The sequence below is a fragment of the Lycium barbarum genome, chromosome 12, assembly GCF_019175385.1.
Source record: "Lycium barbarum isolate Lr01 chromosome 12, ASM1917538v2, whole genome shotgun sequence".
Lineage (NCBI taxonomy): Eukaryota > Viridiplantae > Streptophyta > Magnoliopsida > Solanales > Solanaceae > Lycium > Lycium barbarum.
This window is the reverse complement of record NC_083348.1, coordinates 64597892-64611295: the sequence shown is the minus strand read 5'-3', so window position 1 is coordinate 64611295 and position 13404 is coordinate 64597892. Positions and strand designations below refer to the sequence as shown.

General features: G+C 38.5%; 1 protein-coding gene across 1 annotated transcript; it reads left to right on the top strand.

Annotated features, from left to right (window-relative positions):
* Positions 1 to 5463: 5463 nt before the first annotated feature.
* On the top strand, positions 5464 to 13249 carry LOC132621438 (protein FLX-like 2). The gene is made up of 5 exons (XM_060335706.1): positions 5464 to 5661; positions 6863 to 7445; positions 8523 to 8668; positions 8775 to 8875; positions 12524 to 13249. Exons 2-5 carry the CDS (start codon positions 6883 to 6885, stop codon positions 13094 to 13096), a joined length of 1383 nt encoding a protein of 460 aa, XP_060191689.1. The 5' UTR covers positions 5464 to 5661; positions 6863 to 6882; the 3' UTR covers positions 13097 to 13249.
* The last annotated feature ends 155 nt before the right edge of the window (positions 13250 to 13404 follow it).

Sequence of the window (13404 nt, the reverse complement as noted above, 5' to 3'; positions counted from 1 at the left end):
CCCATTATTTCTGCTATTTCGGTTGAGAAAGGCTTAAAGAAAGGTGAAGAAACTTTCCTTGCTGCTTTGGTTGAGATAAAACCTGATGTAAAGGTAGAGGTGCCTGATTGTGAGGCACAGGTTTTGGGGGAATGTAAAGATGTTATGCCACTTGAACTCCCTAAAAAGTTGCCACCAAGGAGGGATATTGATCATAAGATTGAGTTGCTGCCGGGTTCTGTTGCTCCTGCACAAGCTCCTTATCGTATGGCTCCTAATGAGTTGGCTGAATTGCGGAAACAATTGAATGAGTTGCTAGATGCGGGTCTGATCAGCCCTCAAAGGCTCCGTATGGTGCACCTGTTTTATTCCAAAGGAAACAGGATGGGTCAATGAGAATGTGTGTGGACTATCAGGCGCTGAACAAGGTGATTGTGAAGAACAAGTATCCTATTCCATTGGTGCAGGACCTCATGGACAGATTGTGCAAGACAAGTTGGTTCACTAAGCTAGACATCAGGTCTGGATATTGGCAAGTAAGAATAGCAAAGGGTGATAAGTCAAAAACAACGTGTATAACTAGATATGGCTCATATGAATTTCTTGTAATGCCATTTGGGCTGACTAACGCCCCGGCTACTTTCTGTAATTTGATGAACACTGTTTTATTTGAGTACCTAGATGATTTTGTTGTGGTGTACTTAGATGACATTATAATCTATAGCTGCTCGTTGGAAGAACATGTAAGCCATTTGAAAATGGTACTGTCTCGGTTGCGGGAGTACAAGCTTTGTGTAAAGATGGAGAAATGCGAGTTTGCTCAACAAGAAATCAAGTTTCTTGGGCACTTGGTTAGCCAGAACCAAGTGAGGATGGACCCAAAGAAGGTGCAGGCTATTGTTGATTGGCAGACGCCGCAGAGTGTGAAGGACTTGAGGTCATTCCTTGGGTTGGAAAAATATTATCGCAAGTTCATTGCAGGGTATTTAAAGAAGGCTACTGTTTTGACTGGTTTGCTGAAAAAGAACGTGGTGTGGGCGTGGACTGAAAAATGTGATGGTGCATTCAACTTGTTGAAGGAGGCCATTGCTTCAGAACTCATACTAAGGCTGCCTGATTTCGAATTGCCCTTCGAAGTGCATACTGATGCTTTTGACAAGGCTGTAGGAGGCGTGTTGGTGCAAGAAGGTCACCCCGTGGCCTTTGAAAGTAGAAAGTTGAATGAAGCGGAACAACGATACTCTACTCATGAAAAGGAGATGGTTGCTGTGGTACATTGCTTGCAGACTCGGCGTGTATATCTGCTAGGGACAAAGTTTGTGGTGCGGACGGACAATGTTGCTAATACTTACTTTAAAACGCAACGCAAGCTGAGTCCCAATCAGGCCCGTTGGCAAGAGTTCTTGGCTGAATATGACTTCATGTGGGAGCATAAGCCGGGGAAACACAACCAGGTTGCTGATGCTTTGAGTAGAAAAGAGGTATTCGCTGCTATATATTCAATTTCTCGATTGGAGTCTGATTTTATTGATAAGATTAGACTGTGTGCTGCAAATGATTCATTATACACTAAGTTAATGAGTCAAGTTAAAAAGGGGACAGTGCGGAGGTATTGGATCGAGGACGATATGCTCTATTTCAAAGGGGGGAGAATCGTGGTACCTCAAGGTGGTGGATTGAGTAAAGAACTAATGAAAGAGGCGCATGACACTACTTGGGCTGGACATCCGGGTGTTGAACGGATGTTGGCGTTGCTGTCTAGGGTGTATTTCTAGCCAAAGATGGAAGATGATGTTGAAGCTTATGTGAAAACTTGTCTGGTTTGTCAACTAGATAAAACTGAGCGCAAGAAGGAAGCGGGTTTGCTGCAGCCTCTTCCTATTCCTGAAAGGCCTTGGATGTCTATTTCGATAGACTTTGTTAGTGGGTTTCCGAAGGTAAACGGTATGGCATCAGTCATAGTGGTGGTGGACAGGTTCTCAAAGTATGCTGTTTTTATTGCTGCCCCCAGTTGTGTGTTCATCGGATGTTGTTGCAGATTTGTTTTACAAAAATGTGGTTAAGTTCTTTGGTGTACCAGCTGATATCATCAGTGATAGGGATACTCGGTTCGCGGGTCGGTTCTGGACTGCTTTGTTTAATATGATGGGAACTGATTTGAAATTTTCTACGGCGAACCATCTTCAAACTGATGGGCAAACTGAAAGAATTAATCATTTGTTGGAAGAATATCTGAGGCACTTTGTGACAGCAAGTCAGCGGAATTGGGTGGACTTATTGGACAGTGCACAATTTTGTTATAATTTGCATAAGTTGTCGGCAACGAAGATGAGCCCGTTTGAGTTAGTCGTAGGCAGACAGCCTATGACTCCACTTGATGTTGCTGAGCAAAAGACTCAAGGGAAATGCCCTGCTACCTATCATTATGTCAGGGACAAGCAAGAAGTGCTTGTAGAAGCGCAAGACAGTTTGCGCAAGGCCCAGAAACGGATGAAAAAGTATGCAGACCAGCGTAGAAGAGCGTTGGAATTTAATGTTGGTGATAGGGTGCTGCTCAAGCTTACTCCCCAAATCTGGAAACAGATTACAAGTAAGTTTAGACACCGCGGTTTAATCCCAAAATATGATGGACCATTTGAAGTAGTTCAGAAGGTTGATGAAGTTGCTTATAGGTTGAAACTACCTGAAAGGTTAAAATTACACCCAACCTTCCATGTAAGTTTTTTGAAGCCTTATTATGAAGATGCTGATGATCCGGACAGGAACCAGTCAAAGAGAGCACCGGCTGTGGTGCGCACACAGTTCGACGCTGAGATTGAAAAGATATTGGATCACCGGGTACTTGGTGTGAAGAAGAATAGGCGGACATAATTTCTGATTCAATGGAAGGGTAAGCAAGAAACTGATGCTACTTGGGAAAAGACTAAGTCACTTTGGCAGTTCGACAAGCAATTGGAGGACTACCTGAAAACAGCCTCGACGAGGACGTCGAGTTCAACTGGTGAGGGTGGTTTGGTAGACCTCTAAGTTCGGACTTAGACGCATGCAGGCGAGGGCAGTGTCAAGGGCTTGTACATTGCCCCTTGACATAGGCCTATGTGGTTGTTAGAAGCAATGTGTGGGGTTGCATGCCTATGGCATGGTGTGCAGCTAAGTCAAGGTGTTTGGATGTTGGCAAAGCAGCTTGACGAATGTTAGTGGCACGGACAGGCACATGGCACTAGACGGGCATGCGTGCAGGCAGTAGGTTGGCACAGGCAGACATGGGCATTGACATGGGCATTGACATGGGCTGGCTGGGGCCAAGGCAGATGGGAAAGGTAAAGGGTTGGCACGGTGTTGGCATGGGATTGGCATGAAGATGGGCGAAAAATATTCTAAGTGTTGGGCGAAGCTATGAGGCGAAAATCAGGCTAAGGCACGCGCGAGGCACATGAGCGAGGCAGGTGCACGTCACATGAGCAAGGCATGCGCGCGGCACATGCAGAAGGGCCATGCGCGTGGCACATGCATCAGTTACACAGTGTGCGCAACATGTGCGACGGTTAGGGTCGGTTTTTGAAGGCTTTGCCCACATGGGCGAAATGTTAGGCTTAGGATCTGTATGCCATTATCCCAATGTAAATGCTGGCACATGCCATGCACGCCCCTCCCCTTGTAACTGCTTGTAACTACCTTGGTAGGTTTGTAAAGTAGACAGAATTTGGCTAAAGCATTATTCAGTTTTGTAAGCCTCCAAATTCGTGAGTCCTTTTGTATATCTGAGAGATAATAAAAAGGTTGGGCATTGCCTGTAAACATTGTGTGTTCCTTTCATTGTGTTTGACCCGAAATTAAATCTAAGTGTCAAAAGTGAGTGTGTGTGCGAAGGTTGAAGTTGGCTGTGACGCTGACTGCCGAGCAGTGGTGACGCTGAAAAAAATCACCCTTGTTTCATACTCCATGGCTTCCTGGTTAAACGCCTCGGTTAGGTAGCATTAAACCCAAGTTTAATTGCTAAAAAAAAATAGCTCTTGGCAAGACTCGAAATGGCTCTTTGGATTCAAACCCTAGACCCTTTTCCCAAAACATCAAACAAAACCAATCAACCAACGTCCTTTGAATAGTCGTTAGACACTAAATAAGTTTAACTAAATTTCAACTAGATTAGTAATGCTAAAACTAATTCTTCCCTCTAATTTGTTCAATTTATTCTTTTCTTTAAATATTGACACCGCTGACAATAAATCCTACGTACGCCGCTGAGCATGAAGATCACTCTTTCATAATTCAATCATACGATTAAAATAATACATAATTAACCTTCAAGTTTTGAATGAAAAACATGTAAGGATACAAAAACTGAAATTCTGAAGACGGAGAACAAGGATGTTGTGCTTAACGGAGGAGAAATAGTTCAATTTAAAATGGATACAATGGGCTTACAAGGTTGCACTGTGGAAATAACTGGAGAAAGTCAGCTGATGAGTTAGTTTGCAGGATTGCCTTCGCCGGGGGTGGTCTTTAATTTTTGACCCTCAAATTGGTGGTCTTTAACTTTTATCCTTCACTAAAAAATTTTCAGTTTCGGGTTCGAACCCTCGCTCAATAATTTTTTTTTAAAAAATTTATAAGGTAGAGTTTGGATTCGCAAGGCAGAGTTTTGAGGCAAAACTCGGCCTTGTGAATCCAAACATCTGCCTTGCATGTTTTTTTTTTTTTTTTTTTACTGAGCTAGTATTCGAACCCACAACCTCGGGTATTAAGCGAAGGCCAAAATTTAAAGACCACCAATTGGAAGGGCAAAGATTAAAGACCACCCCAAATGAAGGACAATCCGCGCAAAAAAATGAGTTTTAATTCTTGCAATTGAGTCCACTTCATGAGATGAAATTCCAAATCATTCTAAAAGGCATAATTTGGGATTCCGAATCATGATTTCAATTTTTTTTAAATGTAAACATTGACCCATAAGTTTATAGTTTGTAAAAATAGATCCATAAGTTAGTATATATATGAACAATCATGTTTACCAACTATTTTTATCAAATATTAAAAGATATACAAGTTTGCAGTATATTCGTAACATAACAAATTTACTCTTACTAACCATGTAAGAGTATTATATTAAAGAGTAGTTACGCTACAACTTATTTAATTTTTTTATTTTATTGAATCAATTAGTTTGATCAATTGATGTTGTTTTTTTTAAAAAGGTCGTCTAGTAGCATATTAATTTTGTTACGAATTATGACTTACTCATTTGGTAAGATTGTATAAAAATTGGGAAAGTTTTGATGATTTTCATAACTCATAGAGTCTTTATGTCTATAATTTTTTTTTTCAAATTATATGTCCAAACAAAACTTTAACTTCAAAACATCATCATTTCATCTCATAATTTTAAATCAGTTGAAATGATTCATTTAGTTAACTTTATTATTTTAAGTTTTCCTATTCCAGTTTAGTCCTTGACTCCTAATTCGCGTATATTGGCTCCTAATTTCATTGAATGAAAAAATATTCTAGTTAGCCCTAGTTCTTCTCTTTGCGTAGTCTAGTCATAGTGTAGCTTTATCTTTGCATCAGCAAAAATCACTCTTAAGACACACGAGCTCGTTCTCTCCAAAGCCCTAATTTTTATGATTGCTCCGATTCGAAGCCCTAATTGAAGCAGATTTCGAAGCCCCAATTTGTGTAAAGGTAATCAAGGCTGATTACCTTGAAAGAACCTTTTTCTTTCTGTTGTTATAAAACCTTGTACTTTGACAACTTTTGGTTTATGTAATGTACAAATTTTTCTGTGTCTTTTCTAAATTTGGTTACGCATTTAGTTTTGCAAGTATGGTTGTAGTTATCATTTATCATTATATCTGTGTAGTGCATTTAAATTGTGAATTTATGGTGCACTTATTCTCAGCTTCACTGCACTCATTGATGTCTGTTTTAAGTAAAATAAAAAATAAAAAATTGGGGCATTTGAGTTAATTCTGGTGCACTTATTTATGCAGCAAAGTGCGTTTTTTTGGGTAATCAAGAGAAAGAGATGAAGAGAGAGCTTATGTAGAAAATTAGGGCACGGGGTTTATCGACCAAAGATGTTATGAGTAATTTCTAATTTCATTAGCTGCAATTTTGATGAATGCTTTTGACCGGGAATAGTCTTTACAGGTTATTGACTGTACCTGTTAAGAGAGATATATCAAGGACCAAAAGAAAGTAGCCCCAATAGATTAATGACTATTTTGGTCATTTTCTCGAACAAATATCAAGTATAAGGATTGTGGTTGAGTTAATTGTCTTGTGTGAAACAATGTATATCAATCTGATCATTTGGGATGTTGTGTTTTGCTATTCACATCCAAGGTTGTTGAATTGTCTGTGAATAGTGGATTATTGTTGGATGGTTGATTGAACTAATTGTCGTCAACCTTATACTATGAAACTTGGAGGTATAAAGCTGTTTTTTTTTTCTTTTTCTTTTTCCCGGAAATAGGAAACATATAATTTTGTGGCATTGTTTTCTCAAGTCCCGGGAATGTAATAGTTTGTCCTGGAGAATTGTCTGCTTGGCCTTTTAAAGTGAAGGGGATGTAGCATGTTGACTACTGGGATTTTGACTTTTTAGAGTTTTTGGATTTGCTAACAGGTCAGTATATGGGTTATGTGCTATAGGAAAGAAAGAGACGAACAAATGCGGTGTCAATTCCAAGTGCTCCATCTTTTTTTCCCCCCCTTTTGAAACCATGTGGCAATGCTACTTTTGGTTTCCTGCATTCTATCATCTCCAGATATCCTGTGAAACAAGTTTTATCTTTCTTGATTTTTTTGATAGACTGTATTGAAATTTGAGACTCTTTTGGATGCCTTCTAAATGCTTCGTAATTGTACATCTTGTTTACAGGTTCCTGGTACGATCTCTCGATGGGAAGCAAAGGTCGAGGGCCACCTCCCAACCTTCGGCGTCCACCTCCCGGCCCCGGCATGATGTATCCTGATTCTTTTGGTCCTCCTATGCACAACCCACCACCAGGTGATTTCCCTCCTTTTGACAGGCTACCTCCTCCAGAGATTATGGAACAGAAGATTGGCGCCCAGCATCTTGAGATGCAAAAACTTACTACAGAAAATCAGAGGCTCGCTTCGACCCATGTAACTTTGAGGCGAGAACTAGCTGCTGCACAACATGAGCTGCAAATGTTGCATGTTCAGATAGAAACAATCAAGGCTAACAGGGAACAAGAGACTAAAGGCCTTACAGAAAAAATCTCTAGGATAGAGGCTGAACTTCAAGCTACTGAACCTATCAAAATAGAATTGCCGCAAGCACAAGGTGAAGCTCGCTCTTTGTTTGCAGCAAGGCAGGAACTTGTTGCTAAAGTGCAAATGCTGACTCGGGATCTTCAAAGGGCTCACACAGATGTGCAACAGATTCCTCCTTTGTTAGCTGAGCTGGAGAGCCTAAAAAAGGAGTATCAGCAGTGCCGGTAATTCTTTTGATAACTCTCTATTTTATTGAGCTGAAATGCAACTGAACAAGTAAGGATCTTCTGACGTAATTAGAGCTGTAATGGATGTCCAGATCCTGGTAGGAAAAGTTACACTTTGTGCTGAGATACATTCATATTACACTATCCTTTAGAAACCTTTTAGTGTACACCATTTGTTACTCCGAAAATTCAACAACGTAAATAGTTGTATACCTGTATGCCTTTTTTCAAAAGTAATGCTCTATGACTCCTTTTTGGGCCTAAATATCCTTAAAGATTAATGAACTTCCAATGTATATGCAGGTTGATTTAGGGACTTCCAAAATATTAAAACATCTAATGCTTCTAGCTATTAGTTGTGAACTTATATATATATATATATATATTGAAACCGGTAAATAGTGATATTATAAATTAAAACAGCCGAACACTAAGACTATGCCTGTGAATTACGTAAAACATTATATACCAATGGAAAATTGTTCTCTCTCTCTCTCTCTGCAGGGCCCATGACCCGCTTCACCCCACCCATCCAGCCCGTTGTGACATGACTTGCTAGTTTTGCACCTTCTATTTTCAGGTCCAAAGCTAATATGAGCAAATCTATCCACCTGTGAATTGGTTCTAATATGAGTTTTCCCCAAGGATCATAGTTCTGAATTACCCATAGGTTTTTTTTCTTACCAAGCCGACATCATAGTCACGGATCAGATTCCCTCCGCTAAATTAGAACAAAATTTTTCCAGCTGAATGACGTGACAAACAAATCATCATGGGGCGAGTATTTGTAGAATCATATGGTTATGTGGAGGAACTGAGCAATCTCTCACTGTAGTAGTCGCTACACAAATTTGGTTAAAGGATTTAACTCAGTGTGGGGGTTAATTCATTTTAGACTTATAGTAGTTATTTGAGGTTAAATGATTTAGGAGGCACTTCAAGGATGTCTACACATAGCTTATCATATGCAAGCATTGGAGAGGGGAGAGGAAGTAATTTTTGGTAATGCTTTTCAATGGATGCTAACTTCTTGTTTGATCGAATGATGTCTGGTATTGCGTAATTCGTTGACAGGACTACCTATGAGTATGAGAGGAAATTGTACAGTGATCATCTTGAATCTCTTCAAGTGATGGAGAAGAACTACATGACTATGTCCAGAGAGGTGGAAAAGCTTAGGGCAGAGTTAACCAACACTTCTAACTCTGACAGACAAACAGGTAGTGCATCTGTTTAGCCGCTTCTGTCTTTTTTATTTTATTATTGTACTGGACATAGTAGTTGCTGAAAATTTATTGTTACGTTTATGTTAATATATATATGCAGGTGGGCCATATGGTGGTTCAACTGGATATAATGAGAATGATGTTGCCAATAATTATGCTATTGGACAAAACATCTATGCAGATGGCTATGGAATTTATCAGGTTTTTAATCTGTTATTCTTCATGTATTCGTTAGTTCTACGTTTATTCTCTCTGAGTTGAGGAAGTTGAAGACTTATTATGTAGTTTTAGATGCTATCTTTATACTTCAAGTTCTCTAAATTTTGTTCGTCAGAAACTCAGAATTGATCTGGTGGATATTGGTACTGTGCATGTAACTAGTCAGTTTACCTGCACTTCGGTTAAAATAGAAATGTGAACTTACGATATGATCTTGCTATAAATTTATCGTGATATAACTTATAAGATTTTAATGTTTATACATAGAAATATAAATATTATTCCAATTAATTCCAAAACTCTCCATGTCACCTGATTCAAACTATTTTAGTTAAAATTAAAGCCTAAAAATAAAAGATATTTTTTATCTGACAGTCGATATTGAATTTCACTAATTTTCAAAATATAATGTTCAAAATTAATAGAAAGTATCGGTTAATGGACTCCAACTCCAACCGACACCAAAAATATCATTTTATCTATAGACTACAAAGAAAAAGAACCAAAAACAATTTTATTAAATCCTCAAAATAAAGAAAAAAGGAATAAAAGACTATCATCTAATTGAAAAGAAATTAAATTATCGGAAAAGATTAAAGACACATCGATGAAGGTCGGCATCATGAAGCTTAGCCTCAGATTTTTCAGCTGGAAAAGTTCTTTGTTGATTGTAATACATTCATTCCCTAACTGCTTTCGATATTCACGTGCCTCCTCCCTCCCTATTTTGTAGGAGAAAAGGGAAGCCCGGTCCACTAAGCTCCCGCTATGCATTGGAAATATTGTTAATAGTCATATTGATAGATAATTAAACTGAGAAAAAAAGATCATGCAACGTTCAATTGAATGCTTAGCAAAAATGCTTAGTCCAACATTAGAAGTCAAATAAAGAGTCAAAGATCATTGACTAATAGTAAATGATTACTGTCCTCTTACGCAAAGTAAAATGACACTTCTGTATTCATGGAACAAAATTAGCTCCTCAAAAAAAAAAAAAAAAAGAGCTCCTTTTGAAACACCTTAGAGAACCTCCTTTAATTTTTTCCATATTGGTGACATGACGTATTAAGTGTAAAAGGAAAAAATGATTCATAACATAGGATCATAATTTCTTTATATTCCTAGTTTCTAAATAGGTTTTACTTTTTCCTTAAGTGAGGAAAGCTCCAAAAGCTGATAAAATATGGCAATAGTTATTTTTTTTTTGATTAAGCACCGGGTGTCCGGGTCTCTTCCCGACTAATCCCGGGGGTGCACAGGCCCTCGGCAAGGAGTTTCCCGCAAGTGCACCACGGGTAATTCAGGGTTTTACCCCAGTCCGATGGCCCTCAGAAATTGTTTGCACCCAGTGGGTTTCGAACGAAACCCACTTGAGACCTTGAAAGGGAGCACCCCAAGGCTCAAGCCAATTACCACCAGGCCAACCCCTGAGGGTTAAAATATGGCAATAGTTATCAATGACATAATTAATCCATTAAAGTATAATTAATTACTTTCCGTTCCTAAATCTCCTACCCTATCTTTATTTTACTTATTATATGTTAAGTTGCACGGACTCTTTACTTTCAATGCCGTACCCGTGTCAGATTCTCCAAAAAAACACTACTTTTGGAGAATCTGGCATGCACCCGTTGACATTTTTGAAGAGTCCGAGCAACATAGATTATAGTAATAATTTTATAATTCATTATCAAAATTAATATCCTCCCTTCATTATGTCAAAAATGTGTTTGCCAAAAGTGCTGTATAGTTTCAGTAAATTTTCCCAGAACATTTGAGATTAGCTAGAATCAAACTGGCCAACAAAATAACTAAATATAATCACATGGAAAATAATTTATGTAGGATATTCCGACATGTTCATTGAGCAGGAAATATAATACTGTCATTCTAAAAGAACACGAACTTTGCTAGGATATATAGGAGTTCAATATTTTCATTAAGGGATTCAAAATATACAGAAGTAAACATACGAAGAAGGCAAGGGGATTCAAGCTCCGCCCATGGATCCACTTATGATATCAAAGTTTGATAGACAGTTGGACACATTGATAAATACAGATGCTAACCTATATTTGGGAGTTTAGACTGCGTCTTCTTAATCACCAACTCACAACCACTAAATTATGGTACAAATTTCAATAGTAAGCCAGCGAAACAGAAGAATTTATGTTATCATCTTGTACAACTGAAAAAAGGAAAAGAATTTTAAGTTGTAGCGAATTTTGTGATAATACTTATTAAGACAGGACAATTTCTGTAAATAGTAATCGTCAGAGAGCAACGCAAAGGAAGAGATACAAAGAAAGCATCGTGTATCTCGTTGATCTTAATATTATACTATAATATATCTTAAGCTTCAATTGTTATTAGATAAATACTAAATACAAATTCATACCACTTATACAAAAAAGCCTAACAAATTACAGCGAAAGAAAAATTGCCTTTAGCAGTTCATAAAGATTTTGCAGCATCTTGATCTCTAACTTGATTGTGTGTAGTGATAAGTTTTCATGAAGAACCATATTAAGAAGAGCAAGAGGAAGTTTTTTTCGCTGGCAAGTGAAAGAAAGAAGAGCGAAAAAGGAATTGAAAAGAGGGAAGCATTATGAAAAGAAGAGATTACGTACGTCTAGTATGGACGAAAGAATAGGAAGAGATATAGGGCAGTTAACAGTTTTAAAAGAAGTAGACCTTTGGAAAGGAAGTAATGTGTGAAATTCTAAAAGACATGACTTTTGGCTTCTTAAAAGTTAAAACAAAACAAAACAAAAAGAGGGGAAAGTAATGGGAAAAAGCAAAAATAGGAGAAAAAAGATAAATGTGTTTTCTAGTCTTAGGAACTGCCACATCACCTCCTTCATGTCCCTGCTTTAAATTGCTATATAGATATAGATCTTTGTGTTCTCTTTTTTGATCAAAACTATTTGGTTTGAAGATACAAAGAATGGGAGAACAGGGGAAAAAAAACAAGGGGAATGGAGCTGTGAAGTGAAAATTTTAATAATTAGTTTACCTACATAGATTTTGACTCTTAAAGCCAGGGTGAACCTCTCCTCTAACATTAGCAACTCTTTCTGATAAGTGCCTGAATAATTGCTGTGGAATCATCACTCATGGATATTTTAAATTTGAACTTCCTTTTCCATTTGAACATTTATAATTCCTAATCAACTAGTTTATTTGGTTGTCAGGTGAGCCATCTGAATTTGATTGATGTAGAGGTAAAAGGAAAATTTCCATTAAAAGCACTTGGACGTTTCTTGAAACCATATTAAGCCTTTAAAAAGAATAAACTAGATTGCTGCAATAACACATTTGATTGTTATCTAGAACTATCTGCTAACCAAATAGTGTAATTCCAAACTTGCTATTGTATTCATTCTTTTGCCCAACCTATTTTGCTGAGTAGAGATGTATGGTTCAATTATTTGAGGTCCAATAGCATGAAGTTTAAAATAAGCGGATAAGAGGACTGAAGTCTCTTTATCAAATATTAAAGAGAGATTGAAGTCCCTTGTTTCACCGGAACTGTGTCTCCTGTCTAAATTCTGGATTAAATGAATGTTCTTCATTATTGTTTGTCGCGAGTGCCAATACCTGACCTTATCTCTACATTTTACATGGCAGGGCAGAGGCCCCCTACCAACAGGGACTAATGTTGGAGCAGCTGCTGCGGTTACATCTCCGCAAGTTGGAGCTCAGTCTGTGCCTCCGTCAAACAGGCCTCCTTATGATGCATCAAATATGTCCGGTAATGATGCACAAAGGGGAGTCAGAGGACCCGCTGGACATGGTTATGAAGCACAAATGGGACCAAGTGGTCCTGGCTATGATGGACAGAGAGGATCCGGTTTAGCAGCTTATGAAGCTCAGAGGGGGCATGGATATGATACAATGAGGGGACCTGGGTATGATGCTCAGAGGGCTGCGGGTTATGAAGCTTACAGAGGACCTGGGTATGATGGATATGGAGCACCTGTTTATGATGCTCAGAGAGGAGCTCGTTATGATGTGCAAAGGGGAGCCAGTTATGATCCCACCAAGGCCTCCAACTACGATGCATCATCCAAAGGCGGTGTTGCAACTCAAGGACAGGTAGCACCTACGGGAAATACCCCTCATGGTCATGCTCCCTCACCTGGTCATGTTGGTCCTGGGTACGATGCATCAGCACAAGGAGGAAATCCAGCACGTAGATGATTTCAGCTCCAGTTTTGTTTTAATTCTTGAGGAATATTATTTATCTTGAGCATTCACTTCAATTTTACTATTAGCAGTCTCCCTAGAGATCTATTCACTGCATGAAGTGACTTGAGGCTGGTTAATGCAAAAGAAGAAAATCTTGCTTGTCGATGAGCTGCGTAGTAGGTTCAAGTTAACTATATTTGATCTTTCTTTTAGGAGTCTCTACGAGTTCATATTTCACATTTAATGATATTGTCTAGTACCATCTAAATTGAGGTCGGTTTACTTGCCAAAAAAGTTCACAGAAGCTGATGGTGAGCCTT